Source organism: Hyaena hyaena, unplaced genomic scaffold (genome assembly GCF_003009895.1).
Source record: "Hyaena hyaena isolate Hyena2069 unplaced genomic scaffold, ASM300989v1 scaffold_233, whole genome shotgun sequence".
NCBI classification, from domain to species: Eukaryota; Metazoa; Chordata; class Mammalia; order Carnivora; family Hyaenidae; genus Hyaena; species Hyaena hyaena.
Window position 1 is genome coordinate 2,300,172 of NW_024080866.1, and position 27,800 is coordinate 2,327,971.

The following is a 27,800-nucleotide window of genomic DNA, read 5'->3' on the forward strand; positions in this document are numbered from 1 at the left end:
GGTACTAGTCCTTTATCGAATATATCATTTGCAAATATCTTCTCCCATTCCATTGGTTGCCTTTCAGTTCTGTTGATTGTTTCCTTTGCTGTGCAGAAGCCTTTTATCTTGATGAGGTCCCAGTAGTTCATTTTTGCTTTTATTTCCCTTGCCTTTGGAGACACGTCAAATAAGAAGTTGCTGTGGCTGAAGTCAAAGAAGTTGTTGCCTGTTTTCTTCCCTAGGATTTTGATGGCTTCCTGTCTTATGTTTACGCCTTTCATCCATTTTGAGTTTATTTTTGTGTATGGTGTAAGGTCCAAGTTCATTTTTCTGCATGTCGAGTTTTCCCAGCACCATATGCTGAAGAGATTGTCTTTTTTCCATTGGATATTCTTTCCTGTTTTGTCAAAGCTTAGTTGGCCATATGTTTGTGGGTCCATTTCTGGGTTCTCTATTCTGTTCTGTTGATCTGTGTGTCTGTTTTTGTGCCAGTACCACACTGTCTTGATGATTACAGCTTTGTAATACAGCTTGAAGTCTGTGATGCTTTAAGGTTTGGTTTTCTTTTTCAGGATTGATTTGGCTATTCGGGGTCTTTTCTGGTTCCATAAAAATTTTAGAATTGTTTGTTTTAGCTCTATGAAGAATGCTGGTGGTATTTTGATAAGGATTACATTGAATATGCAACTTGCTTTGGGTAGTATCAACATTTTAACAATATTTGTTCTTCCAGTCAATACTGCCTGTGTTTTCTTTTAGGAGTTTTATGGCTTTGGGTTTTACGTTTTGGTCTCTAATCCATTTTGAGTTTATTGTGTATAGTATAAGGAAGTGGTCCAGTCTCTCTCTCTCTCTCTCTTTTTCTCTCTTTTTCTTTTTTTTGTTTTTTTTTTGGCATTTAGCTATCCAATATTCCCAACACCATTTATTGAAGAGACTGTCTCCTCTCCATTGTATATTTTGCCTCTATTGTCATAGATTAATTGACCATATAGATGTGAGTTTATTTCTGGGTTTTCTGCTCTGTTTCATTGATCTATGTCTCTGTTTTTGTGCTAGTGCCATGCTGTTTTGATCACTGTAGCTTTGTAGTATAGTTTGAAATCTGGGGGCATGATACCTCCGGGTTTGTTCTTTCTTTTTTTTTTAAATGTTTTATTTATTTCTAGGACAGAGAGAGAGAGACAGCGTGAGCAGGGGAGGGTCAGAGAGAGAGGGAGTCACAGACTGAAACAGGCTCCAGGCTCTGAGCTGGCAGTCAGCACAGAGCCCGACGCGGGGCCTGAACCTATGAACCGTGAGATCATGACCCAAGCGAAAGTCGGACGCTTAACCGACTAAGCCACCCAGGCGCCCCAGGGTTTGTTCTTTCTTGAGATTGCTTTGGCTATTCAGGGCCTTTGGTGGTTCCTTACAAATTTTATGATTTTTTGTTCTAGTTCTTTGAAAATGCTGTTGGTATTTGGAGAGGGATTGCACTGAATCTACAGATTGCTTTGGGTAGTATGGACATTTTAATAACTTCAGTTCTTCCATGAGCATCATATATCTTTCCATTAATTTGTGTCATCATCAGTTGTTTTCATCAGCATCTTATAGTTCTCAGAGTACCGATCTTTTACCTACTAAATTAAATTTATTCCTAGGTCTTTTATTCTTTTTGATGCAATTGTAAGTGGGATTATTTTCTTAATTTATCTGATTGTTGGTTTTTAATGTATGGAAACACAGCGTATTTATGTTTATTAATTTTGTATCTTGCTGCTTCACTGAATATTATTGGTTCTAATGGTTTTTTGGTGGAGTTCCTAGTGTTTCTGTATATAGTATCATGTCATCTACAAATATTGACAGCTTTACTTCTTCCTTCCCAATTTACATGCCTCTTCTGTATTTTTTAAATATGCCATTGATTTCAGTAATCTTAGTTCATTTTATCCAGAGTAGTTTGCACTTCAGAAGGTTTTTTCTTCCTTAGAAGTTTTATTTGGATTTCTTTTTAATATGTACATTTCTTTCCTCATTGTATTTATATTTTCCTCAGTCTTCCTGAGAATATGGAACATATTTACAGTAGTTGTTTTAATGTCCTTTTCTGCTAATTCTGCTAATTTTTCTTCATGTTTAGATCTGTTTTTATTAACTGATTTTTCTCCTGCTTATGGGTTATATTTTTCTGTTTCTTTGAATGTGTAGTTGTTTTTAAAGTGGATTTTGGAAATTGTGATTTTAATGTTATGAGTGCTAAATGTTGTGTTATATTTTTATGTAATGTTAAACTTTGTTTTAGAGTGGGGTTGTGTTATGTGGATTCAGTTTTATCCTTTCCGGTTTGCATTTAAGAGTTGTCAGGGGAGGTCGAGAACAATCTTTCACATAGGCTAATGTGGCTCCATTACTAACGCAGTACTCATCTGTATACTTTGTCTGACAATCCATGTATGAGTAGATCTTTCTACTCTTGCTGGTGGTAAGCCCAATTATTTTATTTGTGGCCATGAGCTTTAGAATTTCTTTTCTTTCCAGTGATCTTTGTGCCCTTGAATATTTTCCTCTTCCATGTATGTAGCTCAATACTCAGTAAAAGGTGTATGAGGACCCTTCTATGGACCTCCAGAGCTCCCTCAAACTCCCTCTTCTACAGTACTCTGCCCCACAAATTTTAGGTGTCTTGACCTCTCCAAATGTTCAGCTTGGTACGACTTCTGGTTCTACTTAGGTTCCTCTTCCCTGACCCACAGGCTAGAAGACTTCATGCTAGAAGCTAGGATAATTGTAGGGCTCACCTTGTTGTTTTTTTTTCCTTCAAGGATCATAGTTCTGTATGCTTTTTGTCCAGTGTCTGGTAATTGTTGTTTCATATATTTCATCTACTGCTCTGTTATTTAAGGTAGGAGGGTAGATTATGTCTTTTTCTTCCGTCATACTGGAAGAGGAAGGCTCACGGAAACATTTTTGATAAAGGCACACCTCTAATATTCTTATGATGCTAATTTTCTGCAGTGAAGTCCACTAAATAGGAAGGCCCTCCACAGGAGCTGCCCTGAACCATGAATGAATGATATCATATTTTCAACTTTTTTTTATATAAAAAAAAGATAATTACAAATACTTAAGAAAAAGAAGATGGAAAAACTAAACATTTCAATCTCTCCTTTTACCACTACCATTGTTTTCATACTTCTATATCAGCCTGTATGTATGCATAGTTTTACATAGGTGTAATCATGTTATCCTTCTATTTTGTGTTTTTTAAAACTATATGTCATAAAATATCTTCCTTCTGTTGTAATTTTCTTAAGTCTTTCTCTCTTTTTTTTTTGGCATAGTGTGGGTTTAGTTTATTCTTTTCATGGAAATTATGGTTGTTTCCAGTTTTTACTATTACTTACCTCTCTTTTTAAAATGGCCGTGTAATATGTTATTTTTGTGAACCATAATTTACAACATAAATGATTACCTTAGCTTGAGGCTTTTAGGGCATTTTGAAATAATTTTGTGTTTAAATTTGGTAACCTAGAAAAGAATATAAAAGCCTATGGCATTTCCAAAGGAAATGCATTGATGAGGTCATCTGGTGCCTGTTCTCTAAGGAACAGAGCTGACAGAATGTTACAGAGAAATAATCCATGTACAGAGTTAAATACCCCTCTGAGATAAAGAGAGGAAAATACAGCTCAGTTCCATAAACGTTTTGGTCCCCACCGTCAGAGAATTTATGATCTAGTAGAGGATCTAGTGAAAAACAAACCTATCTCAGTAGTTCCACAACTGAGTTGGAGAAGATATGTCTGATTTGCTGAAACAATTGTGTTCATTTACATGAATAAATTTGCACATACACTGGGTGAAACTGGATTTCAGACTGAGGAGCTTTCACTTGGAACTATACCAACTTCCCCTGCACTAAATCTTGTAAATTAGAAAAGCAGTGTTCTGATAATATGTTTTATTAAGACTCCATATTCTCTTTCATAAAATTGCATGAATTTATAAAAATGTATTGCTGGGACAAGTGTAGAGCAGAGAGATGAGTTTCCTTTCCCTGCTACAGCCATAGGCCTTCCCTCGCTGCTCTCCTTGCTAGAATAGTGAGCAGGAGTAGGTAGTGACGGTACTTAGGTATCACGTTCCTGTGCAGGGACGCCTGGGTGGCTCAGTCGGTTGAGTCTGACCAGCTGAAGTCATGATCTCACAATTCATGAGTTTGAGCCCCGCATCAGACTCGCTGCTGTCAGCACAGAGCCTGCTTTGGATCTTCTGTCACCATCTGCCCCTGCCACCCCCTCCCCACTTGGGCTCTCTCTCTCAGAAATAAAAAAACCTTTAAAAAAATAAAATAAAATAAAGTTCCTCTGCAAATTGGTTACATATTTCTTAATATTTGTTAGGTTCTTCTTTCTTTCCTTTGGGAAAATCTCAGATATATTCATTCATTTGTTTGAGAGGCAGTTTATTTAAATAAAGATAGCTAGTACATACATAATACTTACTGTGTGCCAGGCACTGATCTAAGGCTTTATATATATTAACTTATTTAATTTTCACAAAGATCCTTTCCTATAAAGATTGCTATTATTGTTTAGTAAATGGCAGGGGCTGGAACTGGACTTTTGACAGCTAGCTTCAGGGTTAGTACTCATAACCACTCACTATACATACATGCTCTAGAGTCATACCCTCCAGGTTCAAATTCTAGCTTGGTTACATACAACTGTGTGAATGACTTCGATCAATTACTTGGCTCCTCTGAGTCTCAGTTTCCTCATCTCTTTGCTATGTTGCATATAACCTAAGTTGGTTCACTTCTTGACACGTAGTAAACTTTAGCTCTTATTAGCTCTTCCTTCATTTTTTTTTTAATATTTATTTATTTATTTCTAGGAGAGAGAGAGAGAGAGACAGCGTGAGCAGGGGAGGGTCAGAGAGAGAGGGAGTCACAGGCTGAAACAGGCTCCAGGCTCCGAGCTGGCAGTCAGCACAGAGCCCGAAAAGGGAACGAACCCACGAACCGCGAGATCATGACCTAAGAGAAAGTCAGACGCTTAACAGACTAAGCCACCCAGGCGCCCCAGCTCTTCCTTCATTAAAGGCATATACCTGGAGTGCCCACCATGTGCTTGCGCTTTCAAGGAGCAGTTGTGCTGGTTTGTCTCTTTTCTAAAATTATGTCAGTACTGTATTGTATGGTCCTGAAGTTCAGCATTGATAGAGGGTGTTCTGGATTTCCATCGTCTTTCCTCCTATTTGTAAGTGTGGAAAAGAGATAGAATTTGGTCAGAAAGACAAGAATATTCCTGTTGATTCATATTGCAGGTTACACAGTTAAGTCAGAGGAGCTAAGACAGGTTACTTCTTTTTAAAAATTTTTTAAAGGTTTATTTATTTTTGAGAGAGACAGAGACGAGCATGAGCAGGGAAGGGGCAGAGAGGGTGGGAGACACAGAATCTGAAGCAGACTCCAGGCTCTGAGCTGATCCTGATGTGGGGCTCAAACTCATGAACCATGAGATCATGACCTGAACCAAAGTCGGACGCTTAACCAGCTGAGCCACCCATGTGTCCCAAACAGGTTACTCCTTGATTAAAACATGACCATTCTTTATCTGGCAAGATTATTTGTTCTGTTTGTCCCAGCTTGGACCTTTAGGAGAAAGATATGCATGGAGCAGGAGGGGATACTTAATCAGCCAGCCACTTCCATTAAATCAGCCCCAGCCAGTAGGGAAATGATAAATGTGGCAGACAGGTTAACCTCACTTTACCACCTTAGTGTGGATTTTAAATGAATGTAAAACCTAAGTATGGAAACCTGTTTGTAGAGAGTAGATGGAAGGGAACCCAGTGTAGAGGAGGAGTATTTTGATAGAAAGTGAAAAAAAAGTTAGAGGAAAAAATATCCTGGTGAAGATAGTTGGGAATAAGCCCTTGTATTTTTCCTCTAATATGAGGATATTTTAACCAGAACTTTGGCATAGGCCCTGTTTGGTTATTCTAATAGTAGTGTTTTGAGATGTGTCTTTATTCCTCATATTTGTATTTTATACCAGAGATCTGACAGATCTTTGTTCTTTTCTTCCTTACAGTCCTGAGGCTTTCTACCAATGCAGGCCAATGGAAAGAAGCAGCTAGCAAGGTGACCCATGCATTGGTTAATATCAGGTAAGGAATGAGAGAGAATTTACCCCTCTCCCAGCTCCTTGGCTCATCTTGAGTTTTATTGTACCTTTCTGAGTGGAGTATGTTGAACACCACTGCTATTTTAAGCCCTGATGTCTGTAGGAGTGGAAGAAATGTCGTACTTGATCAAGAAAAGCAGGAATGCATGAGACTTTCATATTGTCATATTGCAATAGCTCACAATGCTGTACTATGAATTTTCTTACCAAGAGATGGTTGCAAGCCCTTTTCAGGCATCTTTGTTGCCAAAGTGTTTTCTGTTGTATAGGCCATTTTCTCTGAAAAATTTTTTCTGCCATTCTCCGTGAGTTCAGTGAATGACTCATGGGGATCTGGAACTTTGATGTTTTGCTTTACATGGCTCTTTCTATTTGTGGTAAACAGAGGCAAATAGAGCTCATGGGGCTAAGTTATTTTAGGTTCCTTATGAAACAGCAAGGCAATTACAGAGTGGTATATGTATTGGATAAAATTGATTCAGACGTGGAGTTTGGTGAAGGGTCTTGAGGAAATAACACATACTCATAGGAGTGAGCTGTTTGTAAATGGAGAGAGGGTGCTTTGAGTACCATAAAATCTCAAGCTGACTTTCTTTACATTCCTCGCTCCCTTTGTGCCTATCATTTTCCATTTTCTCAACAGTTATTAAATTGTTCTTGCAAACAATTGAAAAATTAACACTGAGTAGAAGAGGCAAACCCAACAGATGGGGAAACTTGATTTAGCTCCAGATGTAAGCCTTGCCAGACATTCCCAGCAATAGTAATGCACATCTACAACTTAGTATAAATTCTGATGTGTGACAGACCTGGGATTTAGTGTTTATTTCTGTCTCTCTCTCTCTCTCTCTCTCTCCCTTTTTAAAAGGTAAAATGTCCACTAGTGATTTACAGCGGTATTTGTTACGTCTGGGAACAAAAGGAAAAGTGTGAAATGTGTGTGTTGGGAGAGTTGGAATGAGGGGGCAGAGGGGTGAGATGTGCTAACAAGATTGCGCTGAAGGTTGATCTGCCTTACCTGACCCCAGAGACACTTTGCCGCAAACGCAGTTTTATAAATCTCACAAATGCATATCTGTACCTAGCAAATAAACCACATACTGTAGTGAGGCCTTATGATAAATGTGATTTTCTGTTAAGAATCAGGAATTAGAAACTGCCTTCTCCCAAATATCCCTTTGTGACCCAAGGGCAGTATGACAAATGTGGGTGTTTGAAAGAAGCTCCAGATTCTGGGCTTGAGTATGAAGTTCATATGAGTATAATTTATGTTGTGTTTATTTATTCATGTATTTACTTAGGCTTTCCAGGCAGCTCCTTTTCATCTGGGACCGGTTTCCTTGATCACATTCCTTTATGCTTGCTTTATCTTCTACTTTGTTGCTTTCCCTTTCAGTGGCTTCTGGCTTGGCTGCTGTCCTTATTCTTCCCAAGGGCCGTCAAACAGCTGATGGAAGCTTTTGGCCTGTGCTTCTTCTGAATAGCCCAGAAAGGATTGGGTTGAACTTTGAGCAGATGCCTATAACCATGACTTTTTCTTCTCTTTACAAGTGTCCGTTGGGCCTATACCTTGACTTTCATTCCTCACATTTCTTTGATGAACTTGCTGCAGAGATTAATGACATCATCTTCACTGTCACTAATGAATTAGACTTGGAGTATCTATCAGAGGTATCAAGGATCCAGTCAGTTTTCTTAAGAGATTACAGGAAAAATGCATTTGGATGTCACTTATCACTAAGGCCAGATCAGGGCAAAATACTTGTAATGCTAAGCCAGCTAAAGTTTACTTTTTTTCCTTTCTGATATTTATTTTCACTTACCAAGTGCTAAACTTTGTGCTCTTTCACATACCGTCTTCTTCTTTGTTATTCAAACTCTATAGAGTAGGTTATAAACTTTTAAAAATATACTTTTTCCCATGATGAAACTGAGTCTTAAGGATTTTGTGAATTGGAGAAAGTCTCACACTTGTTTGGCAAAGCTGAGAATCATAGGTCCTTTAACTCCCAAGTCCAGGGCTCAGGGCTTTTTCTTCTGGAGGTCTTTTTATTTTTAAGACATCTCCACACGCAACGGGGGGCTCAGTCTCCCAGTCCTGAGATCAAGAGCTGTACACTCCACCAACTGAGCCATCCAGGCCCTCCAGGACTCTTTCTTCTATACCGTAATGGCTCTTATAGAGTTGCCACAGAAGTAAACAGAAAACTCAATATGATGTATTGAAAGGAGCATGGAAATTTGAATTAGAGAAACTGGATTTAAAATTTTTGTCTCTACCACTTAATGTGTGACCTTGAGCAAGTTATTTAGCTTCTCTGGACTTCTTTCTACTATGTATAAAATGGAGCTTGTGTTTCACGGGGAAATAGTTGTGAGAATTATATAATGTATGTGAGAGCACTTTGCCAACTCTAAGGTACTGGCCATTTCACTTAGCATAATGTATTTAAGATTCTCCTCTGTTGTAGCAAGTGTTAAATTTCCTTCCTTTTTAAGGCTGACTAATATTCCAATTGCATGAATATGCCACGTTTGTTTATCCATTCATCCGTTGATGAAATTCCAGGTGGGTTGCCTCCATCTTTTAGTTATTTGTACATGGGTGTACAATTTCCCTAGTCCCTGCTTTTACTTCCTTTGGGCATATACCTAGGGGTGGAATTGGTGAATCGTGATAATTCTGTGTTTAATCTTTTGAGGAATTGCATACTGTTTTTAGGTTTAGCATTTTGAACCTTCCTTAGAATGTTTCCTAATTATGTCTTCATTTGTCTCTTCTATAAAAGTTAAGATGTTAACAACCTTAAAAAATGTTTTGCTTTTTTTTTGTAGGTAGACTTTTTTAAAATAAGATTTTCTTTTTTTTAAGTTCATTTTTTTGAGAGAGAGCATGTGCATGGGTGTCCATGTGCAGGCAGGGGAGGGACAGAGAGAAAGGGAGAAAGAATCCGTGCCATGGAGCTCCATCTCATGAAACCTGAGATCACAGCCTGAGCTGAAACCCCTGAGTTAGACGTTTAACTGACTGAGCCACTCAGGAGCCCCTTTGCAGGTAGACTTTGATGCTTTCTTTTTTTCTTTTGTCTTTTAATATTTTTATTTATTTCTAGGAGAGAGAGAGAGAGACAGCGTGAGCAGGAGAGGGTCAGAGAGAGAGGGAGATACAGACTCTGAAATAGGCTCCAGGCTCTGAGCTGGCAGTCAGCACAGAGCCCGACGCGGGGCTCGAACCCACAGACAGAGAGATCATGACCTAAGCAAAAGTCGGACGCTTAACCAACGAAGCCACCCAGACGCCCCAAGATGGAACTCATTTTTAATAAGGAGGCCAGATTTTATTGGCTTCTCAGCATTTTAAATTAAAATTTTATTGAGATATTACTTATGTGTAATAAAGTTTTACAAATATTAAGCACACAGATTGATTTAAGGTTTTCAGGTATGTCCATGTAACCCCTACCCATCAAAGTACANAGGGAGATACAGACTCTGAAATAGGCTCCAGGCTCTGAGCTGGCAGTCAGCACAGAGCCCGACGCGGGGCTCGAACCCACGAACCGCGAGATCATGACCTAAGCGAAAGTCGGACACTTAACCGACTAAGCCACCCAGGCGCCCCGACTTTGATGCTTTCAATGAGAGTGGTACCCAGAGTTTTATTTTCTCAGAGCTGGTATTTTCTTAGCTTAGGGCAAAAAAAAGTGGTATGCCTAAGAAGTCTGCATTCCACTCCAATGGTAATGAGTGCTGCCTTATGCTCCTTTGCTTTTTTCTAAGAGCTTGTGTTATAAATCCATGACACTGTTAACTTTGGGTGGTTTAGAAAACAAGAGACTATGTCAGAAAATTGGCCTCTTGGGTCTCCCAGTGAGACTGTGGGATGTTTAACTATTGGTCACCAAGTTTATTATCAAGGATATATAAAGGCTTAGCAAGAAAACTATGACAGTGTGCAACATTTACTTCTGTTATCATAAAGATTATTTGTGCTGATCCCATACCTGGAAGGGATTTCTAAGAAAGAGTGAATGAACTCTGAGCCACCTCTCCTGTAGTATGTTCTTTGATAATGATGGGGTTTGGGCTGCATGTGAAATTTTCAGACATCTAACAGTTGAAAGGGCCTCAAACTGGCTTGGCGGTTGATGACAGCTACAAGTTATGTCTTTGAGATCTTCTGGAAGACAATACATCTAACGACAACCCTAACATAGTGTCTTACCAGCAGGTAAAATGCAGGGCTGCAGACTTTTCTGTTCTTTGGAGTTTAGATTTTGACAGTGAAAATTCAAAGTGCTTCCACACGCTTGGAGGCCTAAATTTGCTCAAGTGTCAGTCTGTTTGCTTTTCACTTGTCTTTCGTGGCTTAGTCATGCTAGTTCTTTAATTGTCAAAGTTATTTGTGTTTAAACAATTTGTCTCTTCCTGTTTGATCCTTCAGAGAGATTCTTAAAATGCAGCTGCTTAGAAACTATTTTTGAAGTATCGTTGACATACAATGTTATATCAGTTTCAGGTATACAACATAGTGATTCAACAGTTCTGTTCATTGTGTACGGCTCACCATTTAATATCAGTGTAGTTACCGTCTGTTACCGTACAAAGCTATTACAATATTAAGTAATTGTATTCCCTATGCTGTACTTTTCATCTTTGTGACTTACTTATTTTATAACTGGACATTTGTACCTATTAATCTCCCTCACCTATACCATCAATCCCCCACCCCTACCCATCTAGCAACCACCAGTGTGTTGTCTGTATTTATTAGTCTATTTTTGTTTGTTTGCTTATTGGTTTTGTTGTTTAGATTTCATATGTAAGTGAAATCATATGGTCTTTGTCTTTGCCTGACTTATTTCACTTAGCATAATATCCTTTAGGTTCATCCGTGTTGTTGCCAATGACAAGATTTCATTCTTTTTTGTGGGTGAGTAATATTCCATTGTATGATAGTATATATGTATATATACCACAGATTTATTCATTTATCTCTCTTTTAATGGTTATTTATTTTTGAGAGAGACAGAGTGTAAGCGGGGGAGGGGCAGAGAAAGAGGGAGACATGGAATCTGAAGCAGGCTCCAGTCTCTGAGCCGTCAGCACAGAACCTGACATGGGGCTCAAACCCATGAACCAGGAGATCATGACCTGAGCCAAAGCTGGACACTTAACTGACTGAACCACCTAGGCGCTCCTGTCCATTTATCTCTTGATGGACACTTGGGTTGCTTCCGTATCTTGGCCAATGTAAATAATGCTGCAGGAAACATAGAGGTGCATATATCTTTTCAAATTAGTGTTTTTGAGAAAGTGCTATTTTTATTGGAACATCTATTCATTATCATACAGGGCCCTGTGTTTGTTCTTTTCCATAGGTAGGTGGTTCCTTTGCCGCAAGAAAAATAAAATATCAGCATGAACAGGAGAGGGTGAGAGAGAGAGGGAGATACAGAATCTGAAACAGACTCCAGGCTCTGAGCTAGATGTCAGCACAGAGCCTGACGGGGGGGCTCAAACCCACGAACTGTGAGATCATGACCTGAGTTGAAGTCGGAGGCTTAACTGACTGAGCCACCCAGGTGCCCCTCATTGCTCCACCTTTAAAATACCACTTTGAGAGGTGCCTAGGTGGCTCAGTGGGTTAAGTGGCAGACTTCAGCTCAGGTCATGATCTCGCGGTTTGTGGGTTAGAGCCCCGCGTCGGGCTCTGGGCTGACAGCTTAGACCCTGGAGCCTGCCTCGGATTCTGTGTCTCCCTGTCTCTCTACCCTCCCCTGCTCACGCTCTGTCTCTCAATAAATAAATGTTAAAAAAAATTTTTTTTAAATACCACTTTGAAAAAAAAGTCCACTTTGTATAATTGTTACTTCATATGCCTTCACAGATCAGCTAGGCCACAAAAGGAAAATACTCTGTGCAGGACTGGAAGGAAGGCATTTGGGAAGTTTTGCTTGGAAACTTCTAGGCTAAATATTTCCTGCCACCACTTAGCAGGTTACCCCAGTGAGGTCCTATACTTTAGGACGATGTCTGCTAACTATTAACCTAATTAGCCAAAAGAGAAAAAGAAAAATGTTAGACTAAAATCTGACCTTCATCTAACCAACTTTCAATGTAAGTAATTTGAAGCCCTTTAATGAATCTATTAGAGTTAACATCTTAATGCTTTTCACTTAGCATTTTATTTATTTATTTATTTTTTTACAAATAGTTTATTGTCAAATTAGTTTCTACATAACACTCAGTGCTCATCCCCAAAGTGCCCTCCTTCATGCCCATCCCCCCCTCCCCCCCACATCTATCAGTCCTCAGTTTTTGTCAGCATTCAAGAGTCTCTCATGGTTTGCCTCTCTCCCTTTCCCCCACCATTTCCGCCCTTCTTCTCCCCCTTGGTCCTCCGTCAAGTTCCTCCTAATCCTCCTATACGTGCAAACATATGGTATTTGTCCTTCTCTGCCTGACTTATTTCGCTCAGCATAACACCCTCAAGGTCCATCCATGTTGCTACACATGGCCAGATTTCATTGTTTCTCATTGCCATGTAGTATTCCATGGTATAGATAAACCACATCTTCTTGATCCATTCATCTGTTGATGGACACTTAGGCTCTTTCCACGTTTTAGCTATTGTGGAGAGTGCTGCTATGAACATTGGGGTACATGTGCTCCTATGCCTCAGCATTTCTGTATCCCTTGGGTAAATTCCTAGCAGTTCACTTAGCATTTTATTAGCACCAAGTTCACTATCCTATTCTCTGGTTGCTCACAGAAATAGTGGCTGAATCACTGCAAATAGGTTTTTCTCCTAATCTGTAATTTTCTTAAGATGGATAAAGTTTTAACTCTATGATTAATATATTAAATTTTTCCTTTATTTGGAATACATTAACCTAAAGTTTAGTTTTTCTTTGACAACGACTTTTTATCCATTAGACTTCCAGGACTGACAAGAATGACTTTTTAGATATTTCTGTGGTTAGTGACAAGCTTGGGGTTTGGAATGAGAATTTAGTGCATTTCTTTGTAAGTCTCATAATTGTTCACCTTGTGAGTTTGCCTCTTGTCCCTCTGTTTGCTCCAAGATCTTTTTGTTTCAATGCTGAAGTGGTCCTCCCCCTACTTCCTGCTTTTCCTGCTTATATGCTTATGTAGCTGTTTTCCTTCACCCTAAAAAATGTTCCCTCCAAAAAAAAAAAAAAAAAAAAAAGGAGGAGGAGGAAAGCTTTAAATGTACACTCTGCTAGGGAGGCTGGGGAACAAGAATAGCTCTCAGCAGCCTCTAGATAGAGGGGTTCATTGAACATAGCACCCTTTGGAGCAGGCTGCATATAGAATTCTGAATGTCATGGAGAAAAAGCCCTCAGGCAGTAATCACAGAGTGCATTCACCGTTGATGTCCAGAGTTAGGGTTGTAAAGGGAATGTGAGGTCTTAGCCAAGCAGAGTCCCCCCAAATCCTCTTGCCTATGACCCTGTTTTGAGCTACAGAATTCGCCATAGTCATATTTCTTTTATCATATTGGGTACTGATGAGTTGAGAGGAGGAGCAGTTTGACACAAAGCACTTCAGCTGAAGGATGTATCTTCGTCCAGTGAAAAGTAAATATGGACCAAAGCAATCAAATGATAGGAGCAGAGACACTGGGCTGATGACTCCTGAGTAGCAAGAGGTACATGAGCATAAGCTTCTAGTCCAGTTGTCTGCTCTAAAGTGGCCGACAGGCAGGCTCACATTATCCCTTGGGTTAGAATTTATCAGTAATGACCTTTCTTGTGTTAATCAGACCCTGCTGATCTCCCATTACAGAGAATGAAAAGCATTATGCAGATTAAAACAAAGCACCAAAATGAGGCTGCTATAATATCGTTTCCCCAGTGACTGGGAGTATTACATATTATTCTAATAGCTGCTGTTCCCTAATCTCTTAAAACTACAGCTGGAAATAAAAAACGCAACACCGAATCCCATGTGGTTAATCATTTGTTTTGCCCTAACTTGGTTTGTACTGCAAAATGAGGTTTTGCATTAGGTCATAGCCAGGCTTGGTGAGCTGCAATGCAGTAAGGAAGTCTTGGCTGAGCAGATTCAGATATTTGTAATGAAATATTTAAGATTCTTAGTTGGTGCTGCTGTGATTTTAGGTGAGTGTGACTTTAGTGTATAAAACCCCTCCTTACCTCAAACTGAAATGTCCTTGTGGTCTTTTTCCACTTTGCCTTTTTAAAGGAAAATTTCAAGAAAATATATATAACATAAAATGTACCATATTAACCATTTTTAAGTCTGCATTTCTGTGGCATTAAGTAGGTTTGCATTGTTGTACAACCATCACTATGAGCCATCTCTTTCATATTCTTCAATCAAAACAGTAACAGTAACTCCTTCTCTCTTCCCCTCAACCCCTGGCAGTCACCATTCTGCTTTCTGTGTCTATGAGTTCGACTACTTAAGGAACTTTATAGAAGAGAAATTAAACAATATTTACCCTTTTATGACTAGCTTATTTTACTTAGCATAATGTCATCAAGGTTCTATGTTGTGTTATGTATCACAATTTCCTTTCTTCCTTTTTTTCCTCATCTCTGTACTCGACGTGGGGCTCAAACTCATAACCCTAAGATCAAAAGTCACATGCTCCACTGACTGAGGCAATCAGGAGTCCCTCCTTCCTATTTTTTTTTTAAGACTGAATAATATTCCATTTTATGTATACCACATCTTATTTATCCATGTATCCATGGATGCAGCCTTTGCTTCTACTCTTTGGCCATTGTGAATAATGCTTTTATGAACATTGGTGTACAATTATTTGAGAATCTGATTTTTCTTTTTCTTTTTTTAGTGTTTAGGTTTATTTTATTGTTTTTTTTTTTTTTTTTTTTTTTTTTTTTTTTCTATTTCTAGGAGAGAGAGACAGCGTGAGCAGGGGAGGGTCTGAGAGAGAGGGAGTCACAGACTGAAACAGGCTCCAGGCTCCGAGCTGGCAGTCAGCACAGAGCCCGACGCGGGGCTCGAACCCACAAACCGCGAGATCATGACCTAAGCGAAAGTCGGAAAGTCGTACGCTTAACCGACTAAGCCACCCAGGCGCCCCTATTTTATTGTTTTTAAAGTCTGTTTATTTTAAGAGAGAGAGAGCAAGAGAGGGAGCAGAGGAGGGACAGAGAGAGAATCCCAAACAGGCTCCATGCTGTCAGCACAGAGCTTGATGTAGGGCTTGAACTCACAAACTGTGAGACCATGAAATAAAGAGTTGGAGGCTTTAACTGATTAAGCCACCCAGGTACCCCAGCTTTTTCTTCTTTTGAGTATATACCCAGAAGTAGAATTGCTGAATCTATGGTAATTTAATTTTGGGGGGAATCACCATACCCTTTTCTACAGTAGCTGCACCATTTTACGTTCCCACCAATGATGAACAAGTGTTCCAGTTTCTCTATATCATCGCTAACCCTTATTATTATTATTTTATTTTTATTTTTAATGTTTATTGGGTTACCTAGTGGCTTAGTCTGTTAATTAAGTATCCGACCCTTGATCTCATCTCGGCTCAGGTCATCATCTCATGGTTCATGGGCCTGGGCCCCACTTCAGATCCACTTCTGGCAGTGGATCCTGATTGGGTTCTGTCTTTCCCTCTCTCTGCACCTCCCCCTCTTGTGTGTGTGTGCTTTCTCTCTCAAAATAAATCAACTTTAAAAAAAAGTTGATTTATTTTGAGAGAGCATGCATGCACACATGCACTCATACACACATGTGTTGGGGGAGGAGGAGGGAGGGAGAAAGAGTGGGTGAGTGAGTGAGGGAGCTTGAGCTGGGGAGGGGCAGAGGAGAGGAGACTGTCAATCTGGACTCTGCTCTGGGCCCAATGGGGGCTCGATCTCACAAATCTTGAGATCATAACCTGAGCTGAAATCATGAGTTGAATGCTTAACCAACTGAGCCATGCAGGTGCCTATTTTTTTTTTAATGTTTGTTTATTTTTGAGAGAGAGAGACCGAGTATAAGTGGGCAAGGGGCAGAGAGAGAGGGAGACACAGAATCTGAAGCAAGGCTCCAGGCTCTGAGCTGTTAGCACAGAGCCGGACAAAGGCTTGATCTCATGAACTGTGAGATCATGACCTGAGCCTAAGTCAGAGGCTTAACCTAGTGAGCCACCCAGGAACCCCGTCCCTCTATTTTTTTTATAATAACTTTCCTAATGGGTATGAAGTAGTATTGAATTGCAGTTTTGACTTGCATTTGCCTAATGACTTTTGGGTATTTGGTATCTTTTCATGTGCTTATTGGCTATTTGTTTATCTTCTTTGGAGAAATGTCTATTGCTATCCTTTGCCAATTTTTAAGTTGGATTGTTTGCGTTTTTTGTTGTTGAGTTTTAGGAATTCTTTTTATATTCTGGATACCATTCTTTTATGAGGAATATGGTTTGCAAATATTTTTTTTCATTGTTTGCCTTTTCATTCTGTTGCTCTTGTCCTTTGATGCACAAAAGTTTTTAATTTTGATGACATACAGCTTATCGTTTTTTCTTTTGTTGACCATGCTTTTGGTGTTACATCCAAGCAGTCATTGCTAATTCAAGTCCTGCAGCTTTCCTGTGTTTCCTTCCAAGAGTTTTATAGTTTTAGCTCTTAGATTTAGGTCTTTGATACATTTTTTAAAATGTTTTTATTTATTTCTAGGAGAGAGAGAGAGACAGAGAGACAGGGAGGGTCAGAGAGAGAGGGAGATACAGACTCTGAAACAAGCTCCAGGCTCCGAGCTGGCAGTCAGCACAGAGCCTGACGTGGGGCTCGAACCCACGAACCGCGAGATCATGACCTAAGCAAAAGTTGGACGCTTAACCGACTAAGCCACCCAGGCGCCCCTGGTCTTTGATACATTTTGAGGGAAGTTTTATTTATGATGCAAGGGTCCAACTTCATTTTTTTGCATGTGGATCTGCAGTTTACCCAGCACCCACTTTGCTTTTTTGATATAACCACAATTCTGATTTTTTAATTTGAATCAGGCTGAATTAACTTGTAAGTACAGAAATGGAGACTCCACATTTTTTTCTGTATTTCTTTGTTCTGTTTTGTGTTTTAGGCTTGCTCATTTCTCTGCTTATCTGGAGATGGCATAACATAGTGATTAAGAGCTGGGACTCTAAGAGTTAAGTTATCTGAGTTTGAGTCTGAGCTCTACCACTTACTTTGGACAAATTCTTTAACCATTTTTTGCTTTTCCTCATGGAACCTGGATCATTGTTGGGATGACTAAATGACACTATATGTAAAGCACTTGGAATAGTGCCTAGCACACCACTAGTGCTATATAAATGTTCATTATTATCATCTTTTTAAAAAGTTTTTCTTGAGATGCAAGTCTGGAGGTCTTACCAGCCTTGGTTCTGATGCTCTCATGGGACTTCATTCTAGACCAGCAACCCCCTTCCGTATTCAACTTTATTCAGTTCCCTTGGCTCTACTCATGTAGACTTAGAAAGGACTGGAAATACAGAATAATATTATGTACAACCTGACATCAGGGCCCCCATTGGAACTTAGACATCATCATTGGAAAAATAGTTTGGACAGGGAGAGTTTATGTTTTCCATCTCTTCCAGCCTTTTGAGGAGAAATTGACCAAGAAACTTTGGCTTTATTATTTAATTTTTCCTTCTTGCCATTATTGTGGTAAAAGAAAATGTGCCCAAAAGAAATATGGGTATAACTGAAAAGATACTAATCAATGTGTTCTTATGTTTGATTGGAGGGATTATAGATATTTTTAATTTTTTCTTACATTTTAATTTATCAAAACATTTGGCTGTGGATGCCCTTTATTTCATTGAAAAAATTCCCTTCTATTCCTAGTTTATTGAGGGTTTTTTTTTTTTTTGGTCATGAAAAGATGTTGGGTTTTGTCAGATGCTTTTTCTGTGTCTATCGAAATGATTTGTTTCTTATTCTAATACAACTGTATATATTGATTTTCAGATATTAAACCAGCCTTGCATTCCTAGGATAAAGCCCACTTGGTTATCATGTATAATTCTTTTTATATGTTGCTGGAATTAGATTGCTAGCATTTGCTGCAGATTTTTGTACCCATATTCATCAAAAAGATTGTTCTGAAGATCTCTTTCCTTGTGGTCTTTGTCTGGTTTTGACACCAGGGTAATGGTGACCTCATAGAATGAGTTGGGGAAATGGTCCCTCTCTTCAGTTTTTTTTTAAGGATTTAGAAAGGGGCACCTGGGTGGCTCAGTCAGTTAAGCATCTGACTTCAGCTCAGGTCATGATTTCACAGTTCATGGGTTTGAGCCCTGCGTCAGGCTCTGTGCTGACAGCTAGCTCAGAGCCTGGAGCCTGTTTCAGATTCTGTATCTCCCTCTCACTCTGACCCTCCCCTGTTCATGCTATCTGTCTCTCTCTCAGAAATAAATTTTAAAAACATTTAAAAAGTAGAAAAAAAATAAAGGATTTAGAGATTCTTTAAATCTTTAGTACGTTCATCCATGAAGTTATCAGAGCCTGGGCTTGTTTTCACAGGTAGTTTTTTAAAAATAGTAACTAAATCTCTTTGCTTATTATATAGGTCTGTTCAGATTGCCTGTTTCTTTTGAGTCAGTTTCAGTAATTTTGGGGTGTTCTTTTTTTGTTGTTTTTTGAAAAAATTTTTAATGTTTATTTATTTTGAGAGAGGGAGAAAGAGCTCAAGCAGGGGAGGGGCAGAGAGAGAGGGAAAGAGAATCCCAAGCAGACTCTGCCTGTCAGCACATATCCCATTGAGGGGCTCAAACAAACAAACTGTGACATCATGACCTGAGCAGAAATCAAGAGTCGGTTACTTAACTGATTGAGCCACCCCAGGACCCCTAGTTTCGGTAATTTGTGTCTTCCTAAGAATTTGTCCTTTTCATCTGAGTTGTCTAATTTATTGGCATACAGTTGTTTATAATGGTACTTTATAATACTTCTATATTTCAGTAAGGTCAGTAGCAATATTCTTTAATTTCTGATTCTAGGAATTTGAGTTTCTTCTCCTTTATCAGTCTAACTAAAAGGTTTGTCAGTTTTGTTGATCTTTGCAAGAACCATAAAACTTTTGGTTTTATTGGTTTTTGTTTTTGTTTTTCTATTCCTTATTTCATTAATTTTACTTTTTATTATTTCCTTCCTTCTGCTTGTTTTAGGCTTAAACGTCATAGAAAAAACCCTCAATGTTACATTAGATTCAGATGTACAACATAATAATTGACAAGTCTATACAACAAGTCTATATATTATGCTCAATAAATTTTACATGATGGAAATAATACAGGATGAGGATGCCTGGGTAGCTCAGTTGGTTAAGCATCTGACTCTTGATTTCAGCTTGGGTTATGAACTCATGGTCATAGGATTGAGCTCCCCATTGAGCTCTGTGCTGAGTGTGGAGCCTGCTTGGGATTCTCTATCTCTGTCTATCTCTGCCCTTCCCTCATGTGCTCTCTGTCTCTTTTTCAAAATAAACCTTAAAAAAAAAAGAAATAATGCAGGGTATTTTCTCTGACCACAATAGAATTAAATTAAAAATCAACAACAGAAATTTGGTCAGAGAACACACCTTGTATTATTTCTGTCATTTTAAATTTTTTGAAGTTTATTTTGTGGCCTAGCATATTATCTATCCTGAAGAATGTTCCATATGTCCTTGAGGAAAACATATATTCTGCTGTTGTTGAGTGTACTGTTTTCTAGATGTCTGTTAGGTTTAACTGGTTTTTAGTGGCAGCCAAGTTTTCTATTTCTTTGTTGATCTTCTGCCTAGTTGTTCTAGCCATTATTAAAGTCTCCAATTTTTATTGAGTTTTTATTTTATTTATAACTAACACATACTTTATTTGCTTCATTGAAAGCCTTATGGTACATACAAGGTTTAATAGAATTAACCTCAGTTTTGTCCACACTGACTCCAGTGAGTTGTATTTGGGTTTTCTATGCTTGAGACTACTTGATTGCTGTTGTTGTTGGTTTATTTTCTTTCAGGATCAAGGTGCATACTTTAATATAAAATCTTATTTTTAATTCCTTCTCTGGCATTTCTTTTCTCAATTTTTGGCCTTGTGTAATTATACTTACAATGGAACCAGCATCCTAAATCCTCCTACTCCAACATCACATGATCTTCTAATTTTACTAGTTAACAAAAAATGCCCAAGGCCAACCACAGCATATCCTAATGAACCATACAATATTGAATCCCATGCACAGGAAATGTTTTCATCATCTGATATTCCTAGGAGCTTAAAGGTTTTCCCTGTTGCAGGTTTGCTGGGCACTGGTGTGTCAGCCATGGGCTCCAGTACCCAATTTATATTGTTGAATCATCTCAGCTTTTATTTCTGTCATAACAAATCTTTTTTAAATTTTTTTCGTTGTTTTACTTGCAACCAATTTGTATCTTTGAATCTAAAATGTGTTCTGGTGAATGGCATATAGTTGGATCTTGTTTACTTTATTTAGTCTGACAATCTCTGCCTTTTGATTGGGTTATTTATTCCATTCACATTTAGTGTTGTTATTGATATAATTGGACTATGTCTGTCATTTCATTTCTAGTTTGCTATGTGTTTCATGTCTTTTGTGTTCTTCTCTACCTTTATTTTTAGTTTTTTTTAAATGTTTATATTTGAGAGAGAGAGAGAGACAAAAGTATGAGTGGGGGAGGGGCAGAGAGAAAGAGGGAGACACAGATTCTGAAGCAGGCTCCAAGCTCTGAACCATCAGCTGTCAGCACAGAGCCTGATGTGGGGCTCAAACTCACTAACTGTGAGATCATGACCTGAGCCAAAGTCCAACACTTAACCGCCACCCAGGTGCCCCACTTTTTTTTTTTTATTAAAAAAGTTTTTTATTTGAGAGAGAGCATGTGTGGGGGATGGACAGAGGGGGAGAAAGAAGAGAAAGAGAATTCTAATCAGTCTCCATCCCACAACCCTAGGATTATGAGCTGAGCCAAAATCAAGAGTTGGACACTCAACAAACTGAGCCCACCCAGGTGCCCCTTCTCTGTACCTTCTTAACTGCTTTCTTTTGCGTTAAAAAAATGTTTTTCATTGTAGCACTTTGATTTATTTAATGATTTTTTTTTCACTATTTCTTTTAGTTACTTCGTTAGTGGTTGCTGTAGGGTTTACCATATACATCTTACCTTATTGGAATCACAAACTGTTTAGATTATACTAATTTAATTCCAGTTAGATATAGAAACGTAACTCTCATGTAGCTCTAAATAACATGCTACACTCACCTCAGTGAACTTTATTTGCCAAAAAGCACACTAAAAAGGAGAATTTCATGTATTTCCTGAGAAGTAAGGATGCATTAGAAATAGGACCCTAATTTTGTTTAGTTTATCATGTCTGGAGCTAAGACTAGGTGAGAGTGGGGAAACAGTCTGTATTTAGAGTTTAGATACATTTTGTTTGTTGAGAGATTTTGTCACACGTGGGTGTTAAACACAGCATTCTAGATCCTGCCCCATTCTTCAGTGAGCTGATAGCCTACAGCTCAAAATATATTGAGCTCATTGGCTCTTGATGCTTGCATGTTGAGCTTTATAACAAATAAAGAGTATGGTAAAAAAGTAATAGCACTAATTGGTAAACACTTGTTTTGGAGGTATGTAATTTTGAGGGAAGGACACAGTACTTTGATGTGGAATGGATGAAGGTGTGTTCATTTATGTCTGGAGTCGGTGTTGGTTTGTGGAGAATAATCTTGTTCTATGCTCCATCTTTTGCATCTCATTTTCTCCCACCAAGGTAGGGGCTGCTAATTGTGGCCTTTTTTTATTGTCTCAGATAAAGGACTATTTCTGGCATGTAACTCCTAGGAGAAAAGATTTATTCGATCTGAAGAGAAACCAGAGTATACCTCCTAGGAGAAAAGAAGCCAACCTTGAGCTCAGCCCTCTGTCCTGAATCATGCTATTGGACTATAAAACAGAAGGATCCCCATAGTGGGCTGTAGGTGCATGCTCTGAGAATGTCAGTTAAGACCCTCCAGGTGTGGGGCCTCACCTTTTGTAAAGGCTAGGGTTTTATAGAAATGTGAATAGCCAACTTAAGGAACCTTGTGTTAGTTGGAAGAGATCTTATATACAACTGGTAACCTTACTTTGAATGTTGTTTTGGAAAACAGTTTTTTTGCTTGTTAATTGCACCAATAGTTTTCTCTTTCTTTTTTTTTTAAGTTCATGTATTTTGAGAGAGAGAGAGAGAGAGAGAGGGTCAGTGAGAGGGAGAGACAGAATCCCAAGCAGGCTTTGCACTGTTAGCACAGAGCCCAATATGGGGCCTGAACCCACAAACCTTGAGATCATGAACTGTGATTGAGAACTGAATGCTTAACAGACTGAGCCACACAGGCACCCCAATATTTTACTCTTTTTAAAAATATTTATTTATTTTTGAAAGAGAGTGAGAGACAGAGAGAGAGGCAGAGAGAGGAGACAGAGGAGCCAAAGCAGGTTCCACACTGTCAGCACAAAGCTTGACATGGGGCTCAAACCTGCAAACTGTGGGATCATGACCCTGCTGAAGTTGGATGTTTAACTGACTGAGCCACCCAGGCGACCCTATTTTTCTCTTTCTTAATGAATATGGCAAGTACTTACGTGAACATTTTGGAGATGGTTTGGAGGGACTGTTTTTGTGACTGAGCCAGAGATGCTAGAGTAGCTGTTTCTGGATGACTAGAGGTAATTAAGAGTTCTGGGTCTTGAGGTAAGTTGAAAGGGCTTGATTCTGAACAGACATTTGCGGATGAAATTGCTGAGAGCACTAGAGATGAAATGTATGATTGGTAGTTTCTTCCAGAATGTTCTAGCCCTTGGTCCAGGTGTGTGAGTGAATGGTCCCCATGTAGAAGGAGAACAAATCCTCTCCTCTCTTTTTAGGTCCACAGTCCTTCAGCATTCTCTGTTTCTCTTAATGTGGATGTACATAGCAAAGGCTCGTTGTTTGTGCTTGTGCCATTAGTAATTAATTGGATCTCCTTTCCTATAATTTTATGGTGTGGTAAATTAACTTTAGGTTTTAAATTTAGCATTAACTTTTTTATAGCTCTCAGAGATGAGCCATCTGACGTATGTCCTTTATTCTGTGAATCTTTTAATCAGCAGATCTTTCCCGATGGCTTTTTTCAGTTTCTTATTACGTAAGCATCACAAACCTGGGAAGAGAGAGATTCAGAGAGAGAAAGAATGAGTAAGCGAAAGGGTGGTGTGTTTGTGTGAGATCAACTTGGGATCCTTTCTTTAGAAGCCTCTGGTTTTAGGACTATTTCTTTATTCTTCTGTTTCTATTACTGCTTCCTTGTCTTTACAACTGTTTCTAAATGCTAAGAGTTGAGAACCAGAAGGGCAGTGAAGATGGCCTAGAATTACTGCTGTCTTAGTAGGTCAGGAAGAAACATATTTCCAATTGACTCGTTAAATAATCAGGTCAGAGGGTTGGGAAGGGGCTAGAGTCTACAGCAGTCCAAAGCCTATCTGTCATTCCTGGGCTTTTGCTCTTTCCCAGCCAGCTCTTCTCCTTCTCTGGCTCTCTGGAGATGGCCTGCTTTTGCTGGTACATCGGTCCTTGGTCCTTTAGGGATGTGCTGTTCCCTATTTGTTACTGATGCCAAGGTAAGACGAAAAGTTTCATTTTCACCAAAGAAAAGGTTGATTTTTTTTTTTTTTCTTCAAAAGGAACTCTTGCTAGGTAGGAAGTGTAGACACTTAGTCATGACTTAGTTAACAAATGCTGGTTTCTTTTTTTTTTTTTTTAATTTTTAAAATGTTTTTATTTATTAAAAAAATTTTTTTAACATTTGTTTATTTTTGAGAGACAGAGAGAGACAGAGCATGAGCAGGGAAAGGTCAGAGAGAGAGAGAGAGAGACACAGAATCCGAAGCAGGCTCCAGGCTCTGAGCTGTTAGCACAGAGCCCGACGCGGGGCTTGAACTCATGAACCACGAGATCATGACCTTAGCTGAAGTCAGACGTTTAACCGAGTTACCCAGGTGCCCCTCACAAATGCTGGTTTCAAATTGTAACTTCTATAAATCCTAGTCACAAATGGGATCATTAGGCATAATTTAGATCCTTAATTTCTTTCCTTTTTCCATCCAACATCTAGGGCACTTAAAAAAGTAGTCTTTTAAAATTGTAGGCAGTTCTTCATATTATCTGTTAATTTTCTCTCTCCATTTTTCTTTCCCAAAAGTTAGGCTGGAACTCTGGTCATCTAACTCAGATATTCTAACCATGTAGAACAAGTAGATTGTTAATCTTAGTGAGTTGTAGAACCTGTTACATTTGGGTAACAATATATTATCCTGGTCAGCAAACCCAACAGGCATCTCTTCAGTAGGTGAAATTTTAGTTTTCTTTGGATTGTTGTGAACAAAAAGAGGAGTGTTTTTGGCCCCATAGGAGCGTAATCACTCTAACTAAATTCTCAGATTTATACCAGATGCCATGTACCATACTTCGTCTTTTCTATGGGACTTTGATCTTTTTTTTTTTTTTTAATGTTTTATTTATTTCTAGGAGAGAGAGAGACAGCGTGAGCAGGGGAGGGTCAGAGAGAGAGGGAGTCACAGACTGAAACAGGCTCCAGGCTCTGAGCTGCCAGTCAGCACAGAGCCCGACGCGGGGCTCGAACCCACGAACCGCGAGATCATGACCTAAGCGAAAGTCGGACGCTTAACCGACTAAGCCACCAAGGCGCCCCTATGGGACTTTGATCTTATAGATTAGCAGTGCCAGGATCACAGAACCTTAAAAGCTAAAAGAACTGAAGAGGCCATCTACTCTGATCTGTTCCCCAAAGCAGAAATTTCACTTATTGGGGTTGTATCCTGCCTCTCCTTGAACACTTAGTGAAAATAGTGCTTAATACTTTAGACTATAGACCATTCAGTTTTCTAAACAATGAGGATCGTAGGGCACCTGGCTGGCTCAGTTGGAGCATGTGACTCTTGAACTTGGGGTTGTAAGTTTGAGCGCTGCTTTGGGTGTAGAGATCACTTAAATAAATAATATCTTTTAAAAAATGATGAGAATTTATTCCTCATGTTGGAATCTTCCTCTTTATAACCTGAACCTTTACTCTGTCTTCTATATATTAACTTCTTCAAGAGCTAAAATGTGTACTACGGTGCTTCTGTGCTATCCTTTCTTCTTTCAGTTGTTCTTCATATGTCATGGTTTTAGACCTTTGGCATACTGTGATTGTCATTTAGATATATTATCATTTCTCAGCATACCTCCTAAAGTATGGCATTAGGGCATGTCACCAAGTAAGCATTCAGTAAATGTTTATTGGATTGAATGACACCTAGAACTGGATCCAGATATGATCTGAGTAGTTTAGATTAGTGGGAGACTATTAGCACCCGGAATATGGACACATTTTATTTGCAGGCTCCAGTTGCATTAGTTTTTCAGCAGGTGAATTGTGTTGTTCGTTCATAAGAGGTTTAGGTCCCACTAAAATCTTTAAATCTCCTTAAAGTGACCTGCTGTCAAGCTAACTCTCCCGCATCCTGTAATTGATCAGTTGGTCATGGTATTTAGCGTGGTGGTGGTGGTGGTTGTTTATTTGTTTGTTTTTTAATGCTACATGCTCATTATAGAAATTTTAAATAATACAAAAAAGTGCAAAGAACAAAGTAAAGTAAACTCATCTAAAATCTCACCATTCAGAGTTACTATTACCGTATTGGTGAATCACCTGAACATTTCCAGTTGATCTTATCTTTTCTCCCTCCCTCCCTCCTTCCATCCCTCCCTTCCTCCCTTCCTTCCTTCTTCCCTTCCTTCCTTTCTTTTTTTCTTTTTTTAAAAAAATTTTAAATGTTTTTATTTTATTTTTGAGACAGAGAGAGACAGAGCATAAGAGGGGGAGGGGCAGAGAGAGAGGGAGACACAGAATCCAAAGCAGGTTCCAGGCTCTGAGCTGTCAGCACAGAGCCCTATGCGGGGCTCGAACTCACAAACATGAGATCATGACCTGAGCCAAAGGCAGAGGAGGCTTAACCAACTGAGCCACCCAGGCAGCCCTCTTTTTTCCTTTTTTTTTTTTAATGTTTTTTATTTATTTCTGAGAGAGAGAGAGAGAGAGAGACAGCATGAGCAGGGGAGGGTCAGAGAGAGAGGGAGATACAGAATCTGAAACAGGTTCCAGGCTCTGAGCTAGCTGTCAGCACAGAGCCCAATGCGGGGCTCGAACCCACGAACGTGAGATCATGACCTGAGCCGAAGTCGGACGCTTAACTGACTGAGCCACCCAGGTGCCCCTCTTTTTTCCTTTTTTTAAGAGAGAGAGAGCATGAGTGAGGGAGGGACAGAGGGAGAAGGAGAGTGAAGATCTTAAGCAGGCTCCATGCCCATCTCATGACAGTGAGATAATGACCTGAGCCAAAATCAGGAGTTGAACATTTAACCAACTGAACCACCCAGGCACCCCTGAACTTTTTTTTAACCTAAAGAAACTCTTCTTCTTATTTTTTTTTTTAAACTTTATTTACTTTGAGAGAGAGAGAGAGGGAGAGCGAGAGTGAGCAGAGAAGGGACAGAGAGAGAGAGAGATAGACAGTCCCAAGGAGGCTCTCTGCTGTCAGCGCAGAGCCCGACCTGGCGAATCCCACAAACCACAAGATCATGACCTGAGCCGAAATCAAGAGTCAGACACTTAATCAGCTGAGCCATCCAGGCGCTCCACTCTTTATCCTTATTAAATGTATCTCATCATTGCAGCTCATCATTCTAGTTTATCAGGATATTTTTTGAGTCCTGATGATGTCATTCTATGTATTGGTTTTCTTCTGCAGCTCTGTATCATCAGCACATTTGATAAATATGCCTTCTAAATTTTTGTCCAGATGCTTTGATCTAATCCTGACTCTGCTACTGATTTGGTGGATGATTTGGGAATATTTTCTCTCCTTTCTGGGTTTTGGCTTACTGCTATTATATAAAATGGCCTCAAAATCTGGAAATAAAAAACTCCTTAAGAATCAACTTCAAAGCTCTTTGTAAAGAATAAATTTGTGAAGAAAAAGCTGTGGGTGGGGAATCATCAGCCAGGGCCAGACTAGAAAAATAAAATCCTTTTTTGGAAAAATCAGGGACGACAACCTTCATAGAATGGTTCAAATCTTCCTCTGTCCTCCTACTCTCCCAAAACCCCAAGAGGGAATTTACCAGTTGACATAATTAAAACCATAATAACATAAAAAAGAAGAAGAAGAAGGAAAAAAATTGCTGCAAGCATTAGTTCTTATTATATTGAGAAATTGCAACCTAACAGAGAACAATGAAGAGGTGGTTTGGAGTGAGGGTAGGTGGGAGAGCTTTACTGAGAAAGAAGATGCTCTTTACTGTTTTCTCTTTTAATTAGTAGTAAGCTTGGTGGTCACAGTGAAGGCTCTTCTGAGTTGGGGTCCATAGGGAGAGAAAAGTGTGAAACTCACTGCTGCCTGCTATTTCTCCTCTAAACAAGCCTTGCCTTGTGCATTGCATTTCCCCTGGGTTCTTAAAGAAGGTGTGTGATCATCTAAAACTGAAACTGAGGCAGCGTTTTAAGCAGGCAATTAATGACATGGTAA

At 39.2% G+C, this 27,800-nt stretch overlaps 1 protein-coding gene and 1 pseudogene across 2 annotated transcripts in view; one reads left to right on the forward strand and one right to left on the reverse strand.

Moving 5' to 3' along the window:
- ARMH3 (armadillo like helical domain containing 3) overlaps positions 1 to 27,800 on the forward strand; it is a 175,904-nt gene that overhangs the window by 79,634 nt on the left and 68,470 nt on the right. For both annotated transcript variants that reach the window (XM_039243948.1, XM_039243949.1), the window contains exon 23: positions 6,069 to 6,144. In XM_039243948.1, coding sequence (XP_039099879.1) covers positions 6,069 to 6,144 — 76 coding nt within the window. The remainder of the gene's footprint in view (positions 1 to 6,068; positions 6,145 to 27,800) is intronic.
- LOC120239593 lies at positions 20,091 to 20,493 on the reverse strand (annotated as a pseudogene).